The 25708-nt window shown below is 37.7% G+C and overlaps 1 protein-coding gene across 5 annotated transcripts in view; it reads right to left on the bottom strand.

The window, feature by feature from the left end:
* SYTL5 (synaptotagmin like 5) overlaps positions 1-25708 on the bottom strand; it is an 82729-nt gene that overhangs the window by 9237 nt on the left and 47784 nt on the right. For 2 of the 5 annotated variants that reach the window (XM_061999990.1, XM_061999999.1), the window contains exons 6-14: positions 24919-25038; positions 20441-20597; positions 18457-18589; positions 16613-16719; positions 12049-12141; positions 7933-7998; positions 6798-6976; positions 5847-5949; positions 3536-3697 (exon numbers count right to left, since the gene is read on the bottom strand). In XM_061999990.1, coding sequence (XP_061855974.1) covers positions 3536-3697; positions 5847-5949; positions 6798-6976; positions 7933-7998; positions 12049-12141; positions 16613-16719; positions 18457-18589; positions 20441-20597; positions 24919-25038 — 1120 coding nt within the window. The remainder of the gene's footprint in view (positions 1-3535; positions 3698-5846; positions 5950-6797; positions 6977-7932; positions 7999-12048; positions 12142-16612; positions 16720-18456; positions 18590-20440; positions 20598-24918; positions 25039-25708) is intronic. The other 3 variants (XM_062000009.1, XM_062000018.1, XM_062000026.1) reach the window with 3 other exon arrangements.

The following is a 25708-nucleotide window of genomic DNA, read 5'->3' as shown; positions in this document are numbered from 1 at the left end:
GAGCTAGGAAACACAAGTTCTCAGAAGAATAAAGTCATGTGGCATTAGGCACTGTTCAGTGAACATACAGAGGAGAGGGACATCTTGCATGAATAAGTGAAGCAAACAAATGGAAAAAAAATCCTCAACCTTATTTCTGGACATTTAAACTGTAGCTAAATTAAAATGACATTCAGTCCTCATTTTCCCTAATCAGGACTCTAAACCACAATTGGTTTCATGTACTTTAGAGCAGTCAGCCCTGAGTCATGCTTGGAATGGATGTGTGGGGAACCAAGGAAAAGGAAGAAAGCATAGTCCAGCTCCGAAACAGAAAATCTTCTTGAAAACTGTTATTCCCAGTGTCCTCCTCCTTTTCCACACAGCTACTATTTCTGCACCTTCTTATTTTATAAATATTTGAACCGTGTTCAGAAAGAATGCTTTCAGTGCTCCTCAGAGCATCTGTGTTAAAATGACATCAGGCTTCACTGGCACATGCAGAGCTTCATTTGATTTGTAAGAAGTCAGAAACTACATTTTAAAAACAAGAGATGCAACACAGAGGGAACATGTTATGCCAGTTCAAATGGACTTCTAGAAAAATTAGTGCCAAAAGAAGTTTTATACATTTATGTTAGAGATCAGGTTGGTAAAAAAATGAGGAAACTGCAAACTTTAGTGATGTCCACTAATGGAGATGGGTCTACTCTGATGCCCTCATGTCTGTGAATGTTGCAGGGTTTAACTTTGGGTACAAATCAAACAAATCTTCTTGATCTCTCAACAGGGATAAAGCACATATATAAGGAGAGAGGAGTCTTGAGTGCCAAGAGGCACACATCAAGCCTTCAAAGAACTGCTTATAGACGAATGTCTGGTCAGTGGCAGTATTTCTCTGAAGTGCATTCAGCTTGTTTCCTGACTCCCTAGAAAGCTCATAATTCTATCATCAAGAGAAAACAGAAGGAAAGAAGACCCCACAAAAAACACATACAGTGGCACGCACGGAGTCAGCAATGCCTTCATATCATAGACTCCAGGCTAAGGCATTAACCACATTTTAACGGGGCTAAGTCTGTACCCAAGGCTGGGGACAGGGAACAAAGCAATTTTTTTGTTGACTAGATGGCCCTTTTTAGCTTTTGAATCACTTTTACAGCAACACAGGCATCTCTGCACTGACACTAAGAAAAATAGTTCCATCTCCACCACTGTCTAGTGCCAGTTGCTAAGACAGAAGACAAAAGAAAACCTGTACCAAATAGTTGTGGAATAATCTGCACATCTAAATCTTGCCAATCAGGCAGCTCACTTACAGTTCACATCATGCAAATTTAGGATCAAGTTTCCCATACAGGCAGCAAGGATTATTTTTTCTGTTCTACTGGTGGACAAGTAATGGTATGAGTTCTTACGTCAGGAACAATTTGTCAATCTTCCCCTCAAAACCATGTATAACATGGCTCTAGACTCTAGCCCCTCTTTAACCACACAACTATTTTCTCTTTCTGATTTAACCACACTCTTCTTGAACAGAGACATTCAATGCTTGCAGAAGAAACAAGCTCTTAAAGACGTCAACCTTTTTAACTGAAGCAGATAAATGTTTCATGATAGAACAAATAAAGCACTGTAACAAAATCTGGGAAATATTTTATTGTCATTCCTATCTCCATCAGGCAGATTATATGGGAGAACAGCGTGTAATTCACGTGCATATTAACCTGTGCTCTGTTTAAAATTCAAAATGCGGTAATTAATATTAAAAAAATATATATCTTTGCTGATCCTAGTAGTGTTTTAAGTTTAGAAACATCACTTACCACAACTTTGGAGGCAGACAAGACCAACTCTGTGTTTGCTTTCTTTGGTCAAAAAGAACTCCTTTAAATATTCTTTTAATGGGTTTGGAAATAAACAGATACTTTCCAGCTAGAATGGTTGAAATGCTTAGTACCTCATTACTTTATTTCCTGAGCAGAGCTTCATAGCTGTCTTTTTTATTCACCGCCACACCCCCCCCCCATTGGAGTTACAAGAAGCCACCCCTACAAACACAAATCCTCAAAGACTGAAATGATACAACAAAGAGACTACTACACAACAAGAAGCTCAATTTCAGATCAATATTGCATACAAACTGCAAGCAAAACAAATACCAGATGTGTGTCTTCTTGCAGACCAGTGGGTACTAAATAAGAGCAACATTTAACACCTGCCTGAGGTATGACAGAGAGGTAGTATAAATTTCTTCAAGAGCAGACTCAACTAAAATAACTTACATGAAGCAAGCTTGCAAGGAGGACAGTATAAAGTTGACCTGGACAAAGTGCTGACTGAAACATGTTTGCCATCATTAGCCACTTTCTTGCCCTGATCTCAACTTGTCTGGATGATGAAGGAAGAGCTGCCGGTCACCCTTATTATAGGAAACTGGGAATGATCTTCCTTGCCACTTAGAAAGCGTGAGGTGTGTAAGTGTTTAAAGAAGAGACAAATTTCCTTACCTATCTTGCAGCAAATTATTTAATAAAGTATGAATTTATGACAGTTTAAGCCTCACAAGGGGATATACCTAGAAATTAATTACACAGCAATCAACTCCATCTTCCACCTGAAAGGCACAAATCAAACACTTCCGCCTAAAACCATGAATGTAAAACTATTTCCTTAAAAATAATGGACACAGGACAAACAAGTCATCTACCTTCACATCACTTGCAGTAAAACATTCAATTTTACTGCAGCAAGAAAACACTTTCTGAAATGACCATCTAAACCACTGGAATTTCTGTGGATTCTGGTTGCTGAAGGAGCAAGCAAGGCAGAAGCCTTTAATCCTCTAGTTTACAATAGACCTTTGAATCTCTTCCAAAGATAAACACCTTTGCCAAAGCAAGGGGCGCTCTAGAGACAGAAGTCATCCTGACTCAGTCAAGTACAATGCAAATTCTGTTTCACAGACCTAGGTGGACCTGCTTTAGCTAGGGGGTTGGACTACATGATCTTTAAAGGTCCCTTCCAACCCTACCATTCCGTGAGTCTGTGTGACCAATAGAGTTGCCTGCTGAGAAGCCTTATCTTGTACCTTCCTATTTACTGAGAATAAGAGAATAAAAAGTTATTTTGTCCCAGCTGAAAAGTTTGAAGCACTTTGAACTGATACAAGAGATCTATTTCTTTAATAAACTGTTAAGGGTTGAGTAGAGAGGAGTGGTAAAAAAGTCTTTTGGTTCACGTGCTGTTTTTCAAAAGTAATAAATTTTTTTCCTAGGGAATTTCTGCACTGCTGTTTATTACAAGATGAACTTATATCTTATTCAAAAGGTGAGGAGTTCTTTTTTTGTCTGTTTTTAAGTAGCCAATCACATATACAGTTTTCATAAAGACTTTCAAACCAGTATGTTTTGACCGAATAAAGAACAAATTTATTATTTTTAATGCTAATTTAGACACTCAAAGTCATCATTTTACAAAGATGTTTGAAAGGAAAAATAACTAAGCCTTGCTAACTTGTTCCTCAAGACTTTCACCAGCCCCTGGAAACCCTTACCTTGGGCTGGAGCACAAACCACTCATCATCCTGATTTTCAAAGTTCCAGGAATCAAATGGAATTTCCACCTCCCCAAGAAAGCTGTTGTGTCCAAATCTGTCATAGTGCCAGACAGAAAGCTGCAGGGTCCTGGTTTCTAGCTGTGTGTGACTGATGACATACTACCAACAGAAAAAGAGAAAAAGAAACTCTCAGAATAAGCATAAATAATAGTTTCGATGGAGCCTTTTACAGCTCTAACTCAATTTCACAAAGCTCATAGCAGTTAACAAATGAAGCACGAGAGATCTGTTTCCTTTGCAAACAAGACTGATCTAGCTAGAAAGCTCATAATGTTAATCTAACTCTTTTCTCTGCAGTATGCATACAATGGCAATTAATTTTACTATTGTGATTGTGTTTTTTCTGTATTATTTACTGGGCATTTATGACAACAAGTAAATGATGATGCTTAAAACTATGATCCTGTTAATTCCTTATAAGTTTATGTAAAAGTGGCACATCAACATCAATGTTTAGTTTGTAAGAAGAAACCCTACGGGTTCTTTCATCATTAAAGAGAGTCTGCTGTACACTTACTTTCTAGAAATAGTGTCCTCCTCTCCTTTTCAGTTATGTCTTTGTAACTTATGAAAAACTGTTCTGAACACAAGTAAAACTACATCTGCAAAGCATTCACCAAGTATTTCAGTTTTAGCAGGCATTGTTGGTTTTGAAAGCTATTAATAAACTCCTTTGAAGAAGCACCATATTCTAGCAAATACACATAAAATTATAAACATCTGGGATTCTAGTTCTGCACACTCTGCTTTTAGCAAAAGGCTCATTAATTCCCTGAAATTCACCCTTTTCCTAGTGTTAGTTGAGGAGACTCAGACGTCTTCTTTTTTTTTTTGCATCAAGAAAAATGTCTGGTCACAGACACATTCTCCAAAAGCTGAAACAGTCAAGTTGGTTGGCGAGCCACACAAGCAGGCTGTACACGTGTGGATATGTCTACAGTGCTGAATCTTAGATGCCAACAGTTCCACTGAGATGTCATATTTAGCAACAATGGAACAAAAGTCAAAGAGGGAAGATATAGATAGATTTAATCATTTATCTCTTCTAACAGTACAAGCAGTTGGGATGAACAGATTTAGCTCTTGCTTACTTTCCCACAATTTGAGTACGCTTTCTTTGTAATAATTCACATTTTGAGCAAGTTGCTAGGTCCTATCCTCACAGAAATCCCTAGCAAACATGGTTAGTGGTATGTTCCTTGCTAGAGTCTAATGTCTTCTTTTTCCCCAATTCAGGCAAGTCTTAACTTCACTATAAACCATTAAAAAATGAGGCCATAAAAGAGATTCTCCTTTGGCAAGCAGTCTGGCAAGACCAAATGTGTGTTAAGTCTGCAAAACAGTTTTGTAGCCAGATTAAGCCAAGTATACTGTCCAGGGAACATCTATTAGCTTCTATTATAAGAAACTTACATAAAACATGACTGAAATTACAAAAACACACAAAAAAAGAGAATAAAAATTAGGAGAAATTAAAAGAGTTTCTGGCCTCATGACATCTGCCTGGGATAACTCTCATGAGTCGACAAGGAAAGGGAATCATCAGGAGCCTTGTGGTTCAGGTGCCAGCTGGGAAGAAACTTCTATTCCCACCTGCACAAGGAGGTTAATAAGCAGCTTGTGAGGAGCTCAAAAGAATTCAGCCTCTGTTGTGGATGTGAGTAAAAGGCAAGGAAGGAAGAGCCTGGTTGCTCTGCTCCACCAGCCTACAGGGTAGTAATCTCTCACTGTCTTGTAACAAAAAATGAACTTCACTCCAGCTTTTTTTAGGAAGGCAGGTGGTGAAGTCTTTGTCAGCATTTTCTTATCAAAGCCAGTTCTGCTTTAAAAATAAATTAAAGCCTCTAGAGAAATTCAGGTTTTAACAGGAAAAAGGTTATTTTATATTCAAAATCACTTAGATGGGAAGTTTTAATCGAGCTCTATTCCAGCATCAGTTGCTAAGTTAGGGCTTAGAAAATCTTTAAGCTGCTTTTGATATCTCTGAGCTCAGCTTAGACAGGAACATCAGTAGTTTTCAAAGAGATCTATGAAAGATCTCTACAAAAGCAAGAATCAAATAAACACAGTTCTCCAATGCTGAACGACAAAAATCACAACATACGATTACTAGACAATTTTGCTTAAATACATTCCTTTTAAAGCACCTCTTCCAAATTCTACACCCCATGCTGGAACACTTAAAGAAAACGCCTGTGAGCACAAGCAGAACATTCATCAAAGCCTGAGAGAGAGACAGTGTCCTCACCTTCAGTGTTTCATTAAATTCTGGATTGGTGCTATTACTTTTAATTTTGGTCTTGCGTTTACTTTGGCGGGATTTGTCAGGCAGAAGGTATGCTTTGACGTATCTGCAGATCAAGTAGTAAATTATTAGAAAGCAATACAAATGACCAGTTTGAGCCAGGATCTGACATTGCTGCACCAGAAACATGAAGAAACGAATTTTTGCAGTCTAAACAACATAAACACATAACAGAGACAATATGAAACATGGAAAAGCATGGTCCTTATCTACAGATATAGCAATGCTATCCAGATAGTTATCAGGAAAACAAAAAGCAGAGCTAAAAAGATTTACTTGCAGAAAGCTTTTCTAACACTTTCCCTTTTGTAACATACAATTACTTTTACATATGAAAACACATACACTGAAAATACAATAGAATGAAAAACTTCATACCTAACATAGAGAAGGATTATACATGATTAGGGACACTAATTGTACTTCCTGGTGAGAGAACTTACGCATCCTGAAAACTGTAATGAGAAAGCTCAGAAAACATGGTCCTTCCAAAGTGAATCTGGATGTGTGAAGTGAAAGTTATCTCTGTCCCTCCCTCCCTCCAAATATCAGTCCCCTCATATACTTTAGTTTTGAATCTGGAAGTAAAAATTCAATTCATCCTCCCTATTTGTTCATATTTTTCGCCCTTATGTAGAGACTGCTGTCAAACTAGTTGACACTTCAACTAATCTTATTGCTACCGCAGAAAAGGCACATGTTGCCCTGAGAGACATATTGAAAACCCGATTCCCACATGGAATCCAAAACCAACCACCACGAAAACACTGGCTTGTAGCAGCTGGATCCTATGAGTTCTCAGGGTCATATCACAACCCCAGGCTACATCGCTGTGTGTGATGTAGGTGAGGACACCCCAGCAGAGCCTAACAGGAAATTCTTCACTGTGCTTACGGATCGGTCCTTTGCTTCCTCTCATCCGCAACGGCCAGGTTTCTGCAACTTTTTACCAAGATGTTGAGGGCACCTGTTTTGTAGCTGTAGTTGATGCTGAGAAGGATTTCACCACTGACCTTCACGTTGCCATAGTCACCGGTTTCACTGTATACACTCAGCATGCTGTTAATGCTAGTCTGGAGGGGGAGAGAAACAAATTGAGAGGCTTCAACAAATCACTCATTTCCAGAATCTGCTTTTTTTCATACAGTCACAGCCTTGCAATATTGTCACACTTGTTAGGACTTGCTATGAAAACAGATATATCATAGAACAGAAATCTCACTTGCTTCTGTTTGATGTAAAAGGGAATAAGAGCTTATGATTAATAATAACTTAAATGTCTAGACAGTTGATGTTTTTCCATGCAGGACTCAAACCTTTTTATAAACATGACTAAATCTAAATTACCATTATTTAATTCATGCATGAACTGAAGAGCAGACAGGCTACATAAATTGCAATCTCGGGTAAGTTCCAAGAGGAGGGGGGAGATTTTTTTTTTAATTTAAATCACCTTTCTGGCCCAGCTGTCCACTTGATTTTTATTGAGTCTCACAAAAAAAACTGTTGATAGAACTATTAGAAAAAGTTATAAGCCTGCTTCCCATAATGGAGATGATATAAAAGCATGTTTATTTAAAATGCCATCCATCTCTCATTAGTAATTCTAAAATGAGCCAAATTCCATGCCCACCATTCCAGCAGTTTTCCTAAAGCCAAAACAGTTTAGCAGAAATCCAACAAAATTTTCCTCTGCAGTGTAATATATGACCCCGATCTCTTTTTTCTTTTCACTCATACCATACAAAGCATTGCTATGAGGATTTCCTCTTCCAAAAGATCAAAATTGGGAAAGAACTAAATATATTTATAGAAAACCGAGACAACAAACAAGCTGCCAGAACCAAAAGAATTTGAGAATTTGAGGGGTTTTTTTTGGAGTCATTGAGCAAGAGTGTTCAAAAACATACGTAACCATCTAAATCCTAACACAAAGGAACTTTGCAAGACACAAAGGTACAGTCAATAGGAAGGGAGAAAAGAGAGAAACCTTAAAAGTAAACTAAGCAAAGGATTCAAGAGAACTCACAGTATCACCATCTCTTTCAGGCACATTTAAATATGTCCATTTTCTGTCAGGGATTTCTGGGGAGTTCTTTAGAGAAGGCAGTGCAAAAGATCAGAGAAAAGAACATTAGATAGCTGCAGTAAGAAAGAATAAGGACAACGATAATTGTTTTTATCTATATAGGCAGATAAAGAAAGTTTGTATTGCAAAGGTATAGCAAGCAAGAAAGAAAAGGGTATCACCAAACTAAGAAAAGCTACGTGGCTTCCATATACTTCAAATATTGAAGGACACATGCTTCAAGGTAAATAAACAGAAATGAAGTATCTGCTGCATCAAAATAAACAAACTACATTTTAGAAAACCAACTTGGCAGATTTGGATTTGTATTAAATTGTATTTGTCCTCATGTACGTCTGCACCAAGCCAATTCTCATTTAAGCTAGTCAAAAGCTAATCATCTGTGGCTATTTGAAGGATTGGCACTGAACAGGCAAAAATGCACACAAATGTTTAAACATATCACTCTTTTGGGAAAAAAAAGTACAGTAATAGAAAACTGGGGCAAAAATTCCCCCCCCTCTGCTTGCTGGAGCAGTATCTGGAAATCTCACCAATGAGTTGAAGGGAAATTACGCCTTGATCTACCTTTTTCCTTAGCTTCAGGGAGGAAGGAATAACACAGTTAAGGGGAAGAACCACACAAAAATAATCAGTCTAGGGCAAAAACTCAACTCTCCAAGCATGTTTCTTAAAGGCTCTGCAGCAAAGAAAGCTGGAGGGATAAGCAGGCCTGTGTCACTACAGTAAATAACAACAGAACGTGAAAAACCAGAACTAGCAATCATCATCTGTAAAGGTAATTTTATATGTCATGTAGGCATAATAAATGGGAAGAAAGAGTGGTTTGTGGTTTTTTTCTTTTAATTTCTGCTGACTTTTTTTTTTTTTAAAAAAAAAGAAGAATAAAGAAGAATGCTTTTCCTTTTATTCCTTTGTACAATTCCATGAATAGGACTGGTTAGAATTACTGGAGAATTAGCAACACACATCAACAGATGTGTCATATTCCTTCCTATTTCTAACATACCTTGAGCTAAATTCCAGCCTCTACTATTTATGCACTTCCAGCTCTAGCATTCAGGAAAACAGGTATCCTTAAGACACTATTAGCATAAATTATCCCTGTAACAGGAAGGTAACAATTTACATGCCCACTTCAAAAACCAAACAAGGTTACAACAACACAAGAAGGTAGATGAGTTGTTCTCTATGATGTTAAAGGTCTTTTCCAGCCATAATCAAACAAGCTTAAGGAAGGGACCTCAAAAGATCATCTAGTCCAATCCCCCTCTACCAGAGCAGGACCTCCTAGAGTAGGTCACACAGGAACTCATCCAGGTTAGTTTTGAATGTCTCCAGAGAGGAGACTCAGCAACCCATCTGGGCAGCCTGTTCCAGTGCTCCCTCATCCTCACAGTGAAGAAGTTTTTCCTTATGTTTCTTTGGAAACTCTTGTGTTCCAGCTTGTACCCATTGCCCCTTGTCCTACCATTGGACATCACTGAGAAGACCCTGGCCCCATCCTCCTGACACCCATCCTTTACATATTTGCAAACATTAATGAGGTCACCCCCCTCAGTCTCCTCTACTTTTTCTTCATCTTTAGGTAAGTGGGAAGTTAAGGACAAATGACGGGGGGGGGGGGGGGGGGAACCTAAACAAATAGATGACCTCTGACCTTAGAATTTATGCAAACACAATTTCTGAATTCCTTACAAACCACAAGCAAAATAACAGAAATTTATTGTATTTGATATACTTGACTTTTCTCCTACAGACTGCCATGGCATTTATACTGGATACTACATATGCTAAATGTCCTTAAGAAATCTACAAATTTTCCAGTTTTACAAGCATCAAGCAACCAGCCCCTATGGAGGATGTAGAGCCTCATTTTAGTACCTCAGTAAGAACTCTAACTTTTTGCATCGTATCTTATCATTTCAGGAAGGCAATGGGACAATTTAGTCTTACTGGTGTGATGAATCTTAACAACATATTAATATGTTTAGGTGGTGAGTCAATGAAGGAGGCAGGGAAAAACTAAATACACAGTTCATATATTAGACTTGGGAAAACACAAAGAAAACTGCTTTAAGGCTGAGATACAGTTCCTGTTCAATGTCACTTTCCATTTTTGCTCACTCATGTAACAGGTAAGTTTCAAGTACATTTACCACTTAAGATATTTCTTCATTTAGCTCCAAAGATCATTGTCAAGAGTACTCATATCATACTTTAAATTCTCATATTCAAAAAAAGAAATGGGGGAAAAAAAGCATTTAGACTCTACTGTTCATTAACAACATTGTTTCAAAAGGACTTGAGTACAAAGTAATTTGACAGGTAACAAACATGGAAAAAAAATCCATATGGAGCAGAAGGCTCACAACGACCAGAATAAAAGCAAAAATAAGAGAGAGTGGGAATATCAGTAATCAGTAAGACACAAAAGAGGAATAAAGAAAAAAAAAGAACCTGCAAAATCCATCTGTTTTTTCCAGGGAGATGCAGCTTGCCATTCTCAATTCTGCCATTAACATAGCATGCAGTGACATTCGAAATCATGTCATTGTGAATACAGAGAAACAAGAGCATTGAGATGTGAGATTATCTCAGACCTACAGAGCTGGAAAAGTTGTGCTTTACCTAGGAAAAAGGTCAAATGGAAATCTACAGTGAAGGACAAAACACAAGGCACAGGCAGAATGCTGCCTACAGCACACAGAGAGAAGGCTTCCCAAATGCAGTTCCTCTATTAGTGGCCTAAACTTCGAAAGCACTTAAGCACCATAAGCCCTCATATCAATACATTCAGAGGACATAAAAAAATCATGCTGTGTATAAAATCAATGGGATCAGAAAACGTTAGAGACAATGAGTCACAGTCAACCTCAGGTAAGTGGGTCTAATTACACCAGTCTCAACAGCTTACATTTGCCCAAGTCTGATTTGGTGTGAAGTGCCACATATCTCTTTTAGCATAGAGACTTCTCATCTCTCTTCATCCCCTTCAACTCTCTCATCTCCTGACTGGAGCTTGTTGCAGCTTTCTGATACACTATATGCTGATCAGAGATATTCTTAGGCCCGAGTCACGAAGAACGGTGGCCAGAGAAGGCTCCATGACTTTTCTCAAGATGCTTTTCAGTTGTCCACGTCCTAAGTGTCAGATCCTCAGAATGAGGTACACTGGAGATAGTCATAAGCCAGACACATTAAAGGCTACTTTTATAATCCTTTTTCTTTCCCAGTGAGTAACGGGCTGCATAATGAATTGCTTAAGATTTGTTATACCAGTTTTGTTGCATTTCAAGCACCTGTTACAACCTGAAAATGCAGCTATCCTTTTAAAATCATCAAAGTTGGAACAGTTAGACATCTGCAAGACTCAGGCAGTTGATTTGCAGAATATGGTTTGTGGGTATGGCAAGAAACAGAAAGAGAAAACAGGGAAATACTACTATTAGTGCAGAAGGTAGATAAGCTGTCACCAACCAAAAATCTCCAACTATCTCCCTCTTAACTGCAAAGAGAAGTACTTTTTAGATGTGAACGGCACAGCTATCCTGTCATGAATAACAGAGATACTGAGCTGGGAGACGGAAAAGGATGCCACAGAAATGGTATGTATGCAAACACACAGCTGAGTATTTGTGTCCCAAGAACCTGAACAATCAGAAGGTGATTTGAGAGAAAAGATCCCACCACAACTTCATTCTCTTCATTTTAAGTAAATTAAGTGCTCTTCTGCAAAGCTGAGCATTCACATACTGCAAACACTTATGTTTTGCCTTTGCTGTATGTCAGCTTGGTAGAAAACTGAGCCATGGGAGGAAATCTGCTGATGAGTATGTAAAATGGTCTGCTCCTCCCATATGCTCCAGAGAACAGTATTTTAGCTTTAAGCAGCATTAAAAATATAATAGAAAAAAAAAAAGTAAATATTAAAGGATGTTTCTCAAGTACAGGATGAAAGATGACATGCTGTTAAAGTAGTATGAATTTAAACTTTCTGGAGGAAAAGTGGTCTTCTGTGGAAGGAAAACATATGTTTTCTACTCAAGATCTTACTGTTGATAATCCACTTGTCAAATGTCCATGTTTCCTTGAATAACGAGAGGCCACTATGTCATCAATATCTTCTTCTGTTTCATCCAGATAATCCTAAATGACAAACAGGCATTTTAGTCCTCATGTTCTGCTTTGTTTTGGTCAGTCTCTGTTGCTTAGTTTTGGTTCATCTATTTTCCATATTAAGAAGATGATGCAGGATGCATTTGAAATTCTAATCTCTACAGGAATTTTGATTTAGATTTTCCACAGAGCATAAAGGGAAAAGATGCTGTTACAGTTTCAGACATGCTTCTTGTCTTATTCTGGAGGTGCATACCTTAGCCAGCCAACAAATGTGCATGTAAACAACTTCCATGCCTAATAACAATCTCATGTAAATTAATTTGACTTACTACTATTTGCATGCAGGAGTTCAGGTTTTGAAACCTTAGAGGGACACAGTGAGAATTTTTTAGATCTTAACAAGACAAGAAAAAAATTAATTCAAGTCCAACACCAGGATAGCAGGAGATCATTGGTACTGGTTTACCTGAGGACATTTGCAGCCAAAAGCCTGATGACTGGTTTCTTGGTTACAATTCAAGTTCCATGTCTTTATAGGATGTGTATTTTACAATGCAGCAATACAGTTTTCCAATTATTATCCACATTTATATCAGTCACACATACATAAATGGATGAGCACACAGTTTGGTTTACACTCACACCCTTTCACCCTGTCCTTGGTGGGAGGTGACAATTTCTTGAACAAGGACATTAATACAGGCATATTTTCCAACAGGCAGTGCTGAAAGCCTCAAGTTATTGACAAACCACAGGGGAAGAAACTTGTCCTACCATGATACATACTGAATATATTTGAGGGGTAAACAAAAAACCCACTTGACGTGCATGTGTTCAAAATAAATTCCTGTATTGTTTTGATTTTTATTTTAAAGGGAAGAAAAAAAATCAGTAATGGCTTCATATATATGCTTCAGTTTAATAAGCAAGAATGAACTGTAACATCTTCAGTTCATATAAAGAAAAAGAAATATTTTTTTAATCACAGTATTAAATTAAGTCTAAAAATAAGCTTCAAATCTGGTTGACGGTCCTAATACAACTGTTATCTCTTATAAGTCACTGGAAAAAAACCCCAACAGACAGCTATCATCCTATTAACTGTACCTTGGACATTTCAAGTGTTTCCCTAAACCTTATGGCAGGTATTTTGAAACACTCTGCTTTTAGTTTTAATGGAAATTTTATGTTCGACTTCCTTACAGCTGCTTTGCAGCAATAAAAATCTCATGTGGTAACCCACCTCACTCCCAGTTGCTTAGTTGATCTCGTTCTCTTAAACAGAGAACTCAGGAGTATCAAAGACTTCTGTGCTAATCAGAAAAGTAGAGCAGGGAAGCAATGCTGATGGAGCACTATCTGTCGCAGTTTATGTAAAGATCTGCAGAGCATTTGTCATTAGCATGCATAAAACTATTACATCTCTTCTCCTTTGTTCCAGTGACTGAACTGAAATAAAATCAGCTGAAAGCAATGCAGAATTTTCCATTACTGCTTTCCAATTGTGACTACATATTTAATACTGTGCAGAAGGAAATCAGGACAAGCCATCACTCCATTTAGGACCACAATTTACATACTGAAGCAAACATTCCTTTTAGCTTCATGTTCTTACAATAAGCTTCCTCTGCTGGTCTCTTATTTCTAACCTATTCAGGGCACTCTTATTTTTCCCCGTGGGATGGTAAAAGAAGAAAAAAGAAGCCATAGATATTTTATACTTTAAGGAAAAAGTCTATGGGGACCTAGGTACCACGGAGCAAGCTATTTCAAGCTATTTACTTCTGAATCCTTCAAAAGTAAAAACAAACAAACAAAAACCCTAAAAGAAAAACAAAAACCTCCAGTCTTCACTTATACTCTTCTTATGGATTTCAGGATTAAGTTTAAAGCCTGTCAGAAGAATGCACAATTTTCTTTTTTGCCCATAGGAACAAGCCTAGTAACATGTGCAAAACTTTCCTTTGCACTGTTGTATACATATGGGTGAACTTTAAAATAAACAATGCTACATTTTTAATGCTGAATAATTAAATAAAAGACAAAAAAAGGGGTCTAGGGTGTTTCAGGTCTAGACATTCAAATATTAAAAATGCTTCACAAAGAATCCTAACAACAGCTAGCTAGTTACCACTTTTTGTCTGCAAGCAGATAACTAAAACTAAGAAACGAACAAACAAAAAAAGGTTAACGTTTAACTTATGTTCTTAATTCATTTTGCACCACAATGATTATGTTCCTCAGGAGGTGATACAGAACTGCAACTACATAATTGGTTAGTGTTATTAGCTTATTACAGTTAGACCTAGGAAATTACAGTTACAGTTAGGAAATTAAACTCATGGTCTCCAGTGTGGGTTATAAAATGCAAATTATCAAATTGCTTCTAATAAAGCAGATGAGCATGTAATGAACACTACTTCATCAGGAATGCAACACACAGCACTCTAGGTAAGGTTGAACACAACACTACATTTAACTGGTTCCCCATACTCGTTGATACTACTTGTACTACAGTGTGCAGGTTTCTGGGGGTTGTCCCTTTCCGCTATCAAGAGCACTGTTAAGATAGAGAAGCAAAAGACTCATCCATCCTTCCTACCAATCTCTCTGGATATGTAACAGGTTTTCCTGCTAAAGCTCAGAGCAAAGCAGCTAAAAGCCTTTTCGCACCCCTTCAGCTGATAAAATTCCTGCAATCTGCGTATGCTGTTGACATGTGGCATCTCCCACGCCACTGCTGTCAGCTCCCATTACCGAGGAACGAGACTGGATGACCTCAGCAGGTTCGACCAGCCAGCCAGGAGAAAAGGAAGTATAACTTTTGTCATGCTGTCATTATCTTCATCATATCTCTGTCTTTTTGCCTCTTATACTGAACACCAAATAAACTCAACGGCAGGAATATAACTTTCATAACTGCATCATAATGAATACAAGACAAGACTCTGAAGGGCTCCTGTGAGTCAAACTGCCTAAAAAATTATGGTAACTCGTATTGATCAATGCAATCAAATGATTCTGTAGAGCAAGCAACAACATGGGTAGAATCAGAGAAATCTATGAACACCATTATGAATGAAATCCAAAGGAGAATCAGTACTCTCACAGACCCCAGCACAATTAAATCAACGGTACAAGAGAGGTCTCCTATGTTAGCAAAGAAGCTAGAGAATTGCTGAGATGGAATCTGAAATTTCATTCAGTCAGCTTAAAAGGAAAAAAAAAAAAAAAAACCACACCACAAAACCAAAATGAAACTATCTGAATAAGAGGAAAACAAAAATCAAAGAACAGAAAGCCACTCTGGATTTGGCATCTCTGCTACCTGTCTCAGAGAAATCCTTAGCGTTAAGTACTGCACTCTGTACAATTAGAGCAGAAACTGATACAAAGATATTTGAATTTTTCTTTTCTTATTTTATGCTTTTATTCTGTAATATTTTCCAGCTTCTTCCTCGGGAATGCATGATTTTTCTTTACTACAATTTAAAAATTCTTATTTTTCAAGTTTTTCTTCCATGGAAATATGACACAAGGGAGGGGCTTTTTGTATATCCCTAAAGACTAACCCAAACAAAGCAATGCTTCAGGCAAATCCTCTGAGTGTTTATAATCCAAGAAACAGATGGGAATCCCACCAAGCCACAAATATCAAATGCTATCAGAAATGGAAACATTTCCCATGGCAAATGCTCTTCTGAGAATAGCAGATGGTAGGGAAAGACTATGAATACAGACAAAACGTATAAACCATAATTCAGAGGGTTATAGGTTTGGGGATTTTTAAGCTGCAAATGCACATTTGGAAACTTCAGGATACACTATGATTAGATGAAGACCTCTTTGAATATCGCTTCCTTTCCCCCTCCCCCCTCCACCATTTTTAACAAGCTTGGGAATTCTTTTATAGCACCGATGCCCTCTGCAACTTGTATGTCTTGGATATGTGTATAAGAGGAGAGGAAAGTTGTAAGTCACGTCAGGAAAAGCAGCCCACAGAATATATAGAAAAAGGCATGGAGATGTTTGGGAAAACATAGTGAATAAGGAACAAGAAGAGGAGGTAAACAACAGTGACAGAATAGAAAGTTGGGGCCTCATTTGCTCAAAATATATAGTAGAGGAAAACTGTAATCAGATAAGGATTAAAGCCCTTCCAGTGTTTCTCAGTATCAAAATTAAAATCTACGAAAGTATGAAGTAACAGAACTTTAGAGCATGGGTAATATAATGGCTGAAATTTATCTTCAGGACAGATTTCTTCCACCTATAAACCTGAAAAAAAAGCAAATCAATAACAAATTGTATCTGCGACTATTTGTTGAAATCATTCTGTAGCAAACATACTTGGAAGATGACACTGTTTAAAAACTCACTAAATATCCCTGAAATACTGCTCTACATTACTTCTGTTTTACATAGATATAGTGTTGATTTCACAAGTCTGAAGAAACATGTTTTCCACTAGATAAACATTTACGTATTTATAACTCACCAGCTCCTGATCTAAGGCACTAGGTACAGATTTGCTTCTTATGCTCAGAGTATCCTCATTTTCTTCAGAGAAAGATTCACTCAAATCTATCTCAGATCGACTACGATCTAGAAAATAAAGACAATTGAAATGTTTGCTATAATTTGTACAAAACCATTCCATTTTATCTTTATCTCATATCCAATTAGTTTTATATCTGTCACAAAATCTTTAACAACTGAAAATCAATATGGTAAGTGAAAAAATACGCATTCTGATGCTGTTCAGTCTTCAGGACGATATTTTTTCCCCCTGCACTATTTATCTGCTGTACTTTCCTCTTGTGGATGATACTACACATCAAGCTCTTGAATTCCTCTGGTAGGCCTTTCAGCCTGGAATATTGCAAAACTTGCTGTTCAGATGTTCAGAGTGAACCACATCTCCCACTTCCAGCAAACACTCCCCAGCACCTGCTTCAGAATTAAGCAACTAGTGATACAGGTGGGCATAGAAAGCATTACTAGTGTTCCCTGTGCAGAAAGGAGGAAGTGAACAAGTCTCAAGACCTGCACAAGCTTCTTTCAGTCCTACAGGTCTCTCATCCACTCTCATAAGATGCCTAGATGGTTAGATGTTAGATGTCTTGGAGAAAGGTTTTCTTAGTTCTCCCTATATAAATCTTTTGTGTGACTGCTCTACACAAAGAAAGAAAGAGGGCGATGAGAACACTTTAAGAACCTGCAGGTAGCAATTTGGAAATTCTTTAACTGTTCATTTTTTACGTGGGCTGTAGCTGATGTGACATGAAAGGTCACTCCCCTGAGCTTTATGTCCCTTCAGATCCTCCAAAAAGGAGGCAATGAAGAGTCTGATGCCCATTCCCAGGTTGCCTGCAATTTTGCTCAGCATCCATCTGCTTTGGTAACATGAGGCCAGTTCTTTTCTACTAGGAAAATTTTTATTATATAAGGTAGCAAAAACAGGAAAATTTTCACTTCATAAAGTAGTAGAGTGCAACATCTCTTCCTGGAGTTGCACTGTGCAATATTCTCAAAGCTCTGATGAAAAATCAAAGGTGAGGTATGTTATCTCCTTTGATTAGCTCTGTGGGATATGCCACTAGGCTTCTGCTCTGGGCTAAATTCATAGCTGCCATAGAGTGAGCCTCTGATACATTTCAGAGAGAAACATGTAAATCTCAACCCAGTCTGTTAGCCCTGTAGGAAGCTGACTGAGTGTCTGAGAGGAGAAGAATAGTTCAGGGCGCTCCAGTCTTCTACTTTGGATGGAAAAAGGGAGGATCTCCATCCACTGTTACATAGTGACTCTGACAGCTCCTATGCAAGCCTCATTTACCTAACAGCCTCCACTGAAATGAGGTAATTTAGAGATTAATCAACTGGTTCAGTGCATCATGTACAAAAATGAAATGACGCGAAGTCTGTAAGGGACTTGTTCTCACTGCCCATTCATTGTTTCCCAAATATGTTTCTGGGCAAAGTGAGTGCGAAATCTAACAGCAGTAGCAGAGTAGTATTTTATACAGACTGCAGAGAGGTAGCACTCTATACAGTTTACCACACAGAATGATTTAACAATGTGTGATCATGAAAGAAATCTTGTAACAATCCTATGAGCATGTGATTTACCTAATGCTAATGTTATACAAACATTACTGAAACTTGTGAAGTGATATAAACTTTTTTAGTAAAAGGGAAGAAACTTCAGCATGAATATGACGAAATTTATGAGACATTTGGTCTTTCAGTGTGCTTTAAAAACAAAAGGAGTAGAGTCAAAAGAATAGAATAATCCTCTGATAAAAAAGGCTGGCAGAAAGAAGGATAGAACTTAATACTTGCCTGATGACAAAGATACCCTAGAAACTGCAATGGAAGGTGTTCCAGATGCTTTCCTACAGTGCTTCTTTACTAAATCTTCAGGAACGCTTTCACTTGCTGGAATAGCCATGCCGTTTTGAAAGCCAGTGTCCTGCTGAAAAATGCACATCCCATAAATACAAAAAGTGAGTTTATTCACTATCAGTCTCCAAAAGCATCATTTCAACTAGCTCTCAGAACTCCAAAGCTCCTTTAGCATGCAGTCTATTACTGAATACATTTAGATTACCATCTAACCTGATTTGCTTAGTATATACATAATGCATAAAATTCGTACAAAGATGCATACATTCTGGGTTTGCAACTGAAGGATCAGAGCAATGAATCAAGAGGGAGAAGAGGGAAGTGAAACACTCAAATCTCTTAAAGTTCACTTAGCTTGGGAATTTAAGGAAAAAAAAGAGAAAAAAAGAAAGGCTAAACTCTATTGTTTTTATACCAGCATAATCGTTTCAATCAGGGTAAAACCAAATGGAATTGAACTAATTAAATTATGCCAGTAAAATCCCTTAAATAATGTCAATGTATTTGATATCATTGTGTCTTCCTGTAAAGGAATAGCTAATGACACAACTTCATAGAATCTTAAGGGTTAGAAAGGGTTAGTCCAATCTCCCTACTAGAGCAGGACCTCCTAGAGTAGGTCACACAGGAACTCATCCAGGTTGTTTTTGAATGTCCCCGAAAGGAGACTCCACAAGTAATCTGGGCAGCCTGTGCCAGTGCTCCCTCACTCTCACAGTGTATAAGTTTTTCCTTATGTTTCTTTGGAACCTCTTATGCTCCTGCTTGCCCCTTGTCCTATCATTGGATATCACTGAGAACAGCCTGGTTCCATTCTCCTGACACCCACTTCTACGTATTTGCAAACATTAATGAGATCACCCCTCAGTGTCCTCCAAGCTGAAGAGCCCCAGCTCCCTCAGCCTTTCATCATAAGGGAGATGCTCTACTCCACCATCTTTGTGGCCCTACGCTGAACTCTCTCTAGCAGCTCCCTGTCCTTCTTGAACTGAGGGGTCCAGAACTGGACACTATTCCAGATGCAGTCTCTCATAAATTTGTCTTTTTAAATAAAATCTAATGAACTTGAAATCAATTCAGTCTGTGTGCCAACAACAAATAAAACGATTATTAATTTAATTTACAGCTCCTGAAACTGTCCTTCATAGAAACTATCTTGCTTTCTATTAGGAAAGATATTGTATTAGACCAAATATTTGGTGATTTGATGGTGAGGACTCTGTTCTCAAATGCTCATCTACTTTTTTCCAAACATTAATTAAGAGGCATTATCTCTGACTATAAATTTTACTTTCCTAGTATATTCAAGTCGTGACAACTTAGAATAACTTGGAAGTACAATCCTGAGTTTATAAAAAGGGTTAGTGAAACAAATTCAGGATGGGCATCTTAGTGCACGGCCAGGAAGAACTGGTTAACAAACAGGCAGCCTGTCTGGGAACAAAGACGGTGCCTGTTTCTAGCTAGATGAGCCATATCCTTTTACTTATTGCAGAAGAGACAAAGTGGCTAACTCAGCCATAGCCACTTACATCCCAACAGGCCTAACAGCAGCTAAGAAGAATACGACCTTTCATTTTGATAAAGTAGCACACATTTTGTGTTGTGCCCTAATTTATGTAGACCCCAAGAGCCCAAATCCAGAAAAAATCCCTAAAATCAATAGGGCCTGGTATTCTGTAAAAGCGTGGAGCTTGCAAATTTTCCCTTAGAAGTCAGCGGGAACATGCTGGACCCTGCACGCTTCAAAACCCACCTGGACATGTTCCTATGCAACCTGATCTAGATGAACCGGCTTCTGCAGGAGGGTTGGACTAGATGATCTCTAAAGGTCCCTTCCAACCCCTACCATTCTATGATTCTGTGATAGATACTGTCCAAGTCATCTTGTTTGGTGTCAGCTCTGCATCACTGTACTTACCCTGCCATAGTCTGCAGTCATGCTGCGGGTGCTGAGTGCTGGAGACCTAGGGAGGGAAGGTGTGGAAACATTGCTTCTGTTCACAGGACCCACAGCCCCCTTCAGATAGCCTGCAGCATGCTCTGCTTCACTGCTGTTCAGAGAAAGAGTACTCCCTCTAGGAAGAAGAGTATTAAAGTGTTATTGCTTTAAGCAAACCAAAGTAACCCATTTAGCAAGCCGTTGCAATAAAACAACCATGGTAACAGCTTAATGGAACAACACTGTCCTTGAACAAGCTGTGGGATCCACTGCGAGGAAATGGTCACCCAGAAAGAAAAATACTGGCAAAGGTGAATTACAGCAACTTTACACGTGTAAGTAACACAAGTATTTTGCTTCACATACAAGTAACACAAGCATTCCTATCAGAACTGTGAATAGCCCAAGTGGGCAGTTCTTGTCTAGGTTGCAGAAGTCACATTCATTCATCTTCATCTCACACAACATTCACATCCCAACAGTAGGAGGGGACAACTCGTGTAAGACTTCCTATCAGGTTGTTTCTTGGTTTGAAGGAAAACTATGGTGACAAGGCAATTCCAGCCACCTCTGCAGCCAATGTTAATGTCAGTACTATCTCCAGAAAGTCTAAGGTCCTCACCTATCTGCTCTTCAGCTTCTACAGAAAAGTAACAGTAACTTGTTTACAGTCCTATTTATATTGCAGTAATGACTCTTGACCCAAACCGGTTGATTCTTTCAACTAGTACGGAAAGCTGGACGAGCTTTTCTGCCAAATTTCATGTTAGGAAAAGTGACAAAAAAGCATCTGTGATTGGCATTGTAGAATCCTATGTCTATCTAGTACTACAACAGGTAGAAGGTTTTCCATCAGGCAATTCGTATTAGAAAATATTGAGTAGCCTGAGTGAATACTAGGGTTTAGAAAGGGTAATCTGTTCCAGTTTTCTGACCTTTTGAAACAATGCCAACTATTTTAAAATGTATTACCAAGAAAAGTTTTATTTTCCTTTGCAATTTCATTTGCAGTAAGAATAAAATCTAATCTGTTCTTCTTTCTCCACAACTATCTGTTCAAGCTCTTTACTTCACAATTCGGAGAAATCTCAAGATGCCTTGCAGGACAGTAGCAGTTCTGCATACATTCCTACTTACTATTTAAAAAAAAGTTACTGGTGAATAGGAGTTGATGAAGAATTGCCCCCTTTTCATATGGAAAATACAGCGTTAATGAAATGATACAATTCTTGTATCTTATAGCATATTTTCAGCCAAAAGAGACTTATTTTAATAAATATTTCAGATTCACAGGCATCTTAATTGTGCTGGACAACAGCTGAATTTTAACCTTCACTTGGTTTAGGCTGTCATATTATGTTTAGAGTAACTGCAGTAAAAATCTTCTGCACCAGGTTGGAAAATTTTATCAGAACTATGGCTGAACTGAGAAAAAACATCCTCTGGAACATAACAGCTCCTGTCTCATCACTAGATTAAGCAGTAAGAGCACAGGCTCACATGAATCCACATCAGGGGAGCTGTTGAAAACAAGGAATACAAAGGAAATCCTGAAACACCAGGGTTGTGCAAATGGGTCCACAAATGTTGTGCAACCATGTTTTTGTCTTTTAGTGAGCATATGGTAACCTTTTAAACACTTACTATCCAATTTCATATATTGACATCAGTAGATAATACGTATTAAACACGCTCTTATGCATGTGCACTTCACATACACTCACTGCTACTTTTTTATTTGGTGAGCTAGTGATCAACAAATCCTGTTACATGTGCTATGGTTGAATTCTAGTCCTATCTGTTCACATAAAGATGCATCTTCGGTGCTGCAAAGTCAGAAAGGTCAAGGTTTCTGTCTGTCAACTGTACTTTATCAAAGCTGTTGGACTTCGAGTCACACACCTTAATTTCCAAACCAGCCACTGTGTAAAAAAATAACTAAAATGCTGAAAATATGAGTTTTATTGCATGTCACACTAGTTAATGGACTATTGTGACCTCATTACAAAAATTATTGTTACAGATGGTTTTTTTCTTCACTGTGTAAACTAACATAAATCAAGAGTAGTGTTTAGAAGAAATAGTGAGTTGGGAGAAAAGATTTAAAAACACATTGCAAGGGGTTCTGCAAGAGCCATCAGTCAAACTGAGCACTTGGCATATCCGACCTGTTGAACAGACCTCTTCCGTACTTTGCTATTATTTTAGTCTGCTATTAGAGAGAAGTTCTGCACATTTTATACACTTATTAAGTAGACAACAAAATAAAAATGTTGACTATGCCAGACACTTCCATGAGGTAGACAAGACCTCAGTACAATAAAGCAGTGTGCCTGTGTAGATGAGTCTGAAATTCCTAAACTATTTCTCCTAGATGCATCCCACTGCAGCCTCCCAGTTCATTCAGTTGCAAAAAAAATCAGTAAACATTTTTTTCTGGAGTAAAAATAAAACAATGGAAGCAATTAACTCATGGCCTGCACCCCCTGCTCCCAGCTCAGTATATCTGCTCTTAAACAGAAATGTTTATGAAGAATAAAAATTCTCTCTGTTTCCCTGCTGGTAGGTGAAATATTACCCATATTAGCAATGCAGCTAAAGAGATGAGGGCAATTACAAAAATCAGAAATATGCAGGAAAATCTAGGGCAACTACAGTGTCACAAGATGTTGTTATATTCTTTTAATTTAAAACTCAAACTGGTTATGGAGGGTAGCCTGAGAAGCTCTGCTATTATTTTTTATAATTATTACACAGTTCTATAGATTAACAATACATGAACTAAAGCAAAGCATCCTCAGATATCTAATTAAGTATTTAATTTATAAGAAATAAGTTGCTTCTCAATCCATCCACAAACTAATATTTAGAAAGTGCCATATCTTCCACAGACAATAAAATAATTCACCCCTCCTACCAAAAGCATATTCTGGCAGCACAGCTGGGTTACTTTGATACCGGACACTGGTTTGGCCAGATGGAGATGATAGAGAAGGAAGTTGCCATAATGACTCAATATCTCTATAATTTAATAAATCCTGCACCCTGGCTCTGGGCAAAAGCTACAAATTGATTCTTTATGTGACAGGCAAGGCAATAAAATCCAAAAGCTATTTTGAAAAACAACATCACTCTATTTATCCTTCTAAGTCTGAACACAAAGCTCGTTAGGTGCTGAATACTACAACCTCAAAAAGAAAAGGTTTTGCTTCATTTATGGTTAACTGCATGGTAACTTTCTTGCAGTATGGCATATTAAAACAACTGTACAGATTTCTCTCATAAGTATCCCTTTGTCTTTTGCTCAATTCTTAGAGAAAGACAATATTGCATAATCTCACTTTTAAACAGCACAGACACCAGATTCCTGTAGGGTTTTTTTTCCCCTTAGATCCTTCACTTGTGTCTATTCAATGAAATGCAAAATAAATCCAGAAAAACGACAAAAATGCTAACACTGGTCTCATAAAAGTCAGGTGTAAATTTGGTTAAATACAGAAGGCGTGCTTGGTAAACTCCATATGGATTAAAGAAGAAAACTAACTTAAATGCTGATTTTGCAAGTAAGCGCTGCAGCATCCAATGGGAGGGGAAAAAAAATTATCAACTTTCAAGAAGACTGTCATCATCAACTTAAGGCATGTTGCAGAATATTCAGGAATTAGTCTTTTGAATTGTGGGTAACACAGGGAAGCAACTCTTGCTTAAACAAGAAGGCTCATCTGTGGGTGACTTAAACTTCCTTATATTTCTTTTACCCGATATCTTGTGTTTCTGTCTACCTGTTTGGAGTCTCTCAGGAACACTGTTTTAGCACTAAACAAATCTATTGAATTTTACAGCAAATTATTATTATTCTTCAATCCAGATTGTAAAATTTCTAGATGTGTGCACCTGAGTAAAGAATTTGGATGCTACATCCAATATACACTACCCAACTGCACAAGAAAAGTAAGCCATTTTTTAGCTTCATTTCAGAGATGAGACATGAGAGGAATGTTGCATCTCGCACTTTATAATGCTATCAGAGGCCATTAATACAGATCTCTTAAGCTCAGAAGAATGATAAATTGAATTCTATGACAAATATCTGGGACAGTAATCTTGGAAAGAGAAGGGCAAATAGAGTCTTTGAAGAAGAAAATATAATCAATTAATATGTCATTACTGAAGAAAAATTTTGGATCAAAGGGTCCAATTTCTGTAATATGAACATAGCTCATCAACTTAAAGGCAGAAAACAAAAAACAACGTACTGACAGCAATCACCAGTCGAACACAAGAAGAGAAAAGGAAGATGTACTAACATAATTTTTATTTTCTTTTTTCTTTTCATAAGCTCTGCCTCTCAGATAGTATTATATGTTGAACATCCAAGGTCACAATGCAACACAGAGGACTAGCACACATCCATAGGACAATCCTAGCATGAGCTGTATTCGATTTTTGCTGCTCACCTCTCAGAGCAAGGTGTTGACTTGCCACTGCGTAGACTTTGAGTTTCAGCTTCTGTGATCCTTTCATCTTCATCTTTTGCCTTGGTAATTTCTCCTTTGGTAACTGACCTAATTACTTTCCTGATGAAAAAGGAGATTAAGTGTTCAAAAGTTGTAAGCTTTTTCCCAGGAAACAGCAGCATGATTAAAATACCATGATGTGCACATTCTATTAATTTCATCTGTCTAACTATGGACAACTCCGGTTTTATGGGTCAATAGAGCACCAAACCTGGTTATCAAACTGAATTCCATTAATAAAAACAAAAAAAAAGCATTATATTTTCTATAATTGCTTTTTAAGAGATAAAACATTAAGACATCCCTCCTACTCAACAAGGCTATCTCAAGTTTTGACTCACAAGTGCCCTCTATGAAAATTCCTCTCAAGTTTTTTTTTTTCAGTTTATACACTACAAAGTATTTTTGACTAAACATGTGTATTTTCCTCTTGCAAATTCCACTACACATATTTTCTCTTAAAGTTTTCTTTGCAATTTCTACGATTATATGCATGAAATCCCCAAACATGTTATTTTCTGAAAACATAACATCACCCTCTTACCCTGCAGCATGTAACCTAATAAGACAGAAACTAAAGAAATGAAGTTTTGAAAAGCAACAGCATTCTTCATAGACTTACAAACAACAAAGTCAGTCATCTCACAACACTAACTGTCAGTACAGGGTGTCCCTGAAATGGCTTTGCTATAACAAACCCACTCATGACATATATGAAGATGGAACCTGA

This window comes from Colius striatus, chromosome 1, assembly GCF_028858725.1.
Source record: "Colius striatus isolate bColStr4 chromosome 1, bColStr4.1.hap1, whole genome shotgun sequence".
Lineage (NCBI taxonomy): Eukaryota > Metazoa > Chordata > Aves > Coliiformes > Coliidae > Colius > Colius striatus.
This window is presented reverse-complemented; position numbering and strand designations above follow the sequence as displayed.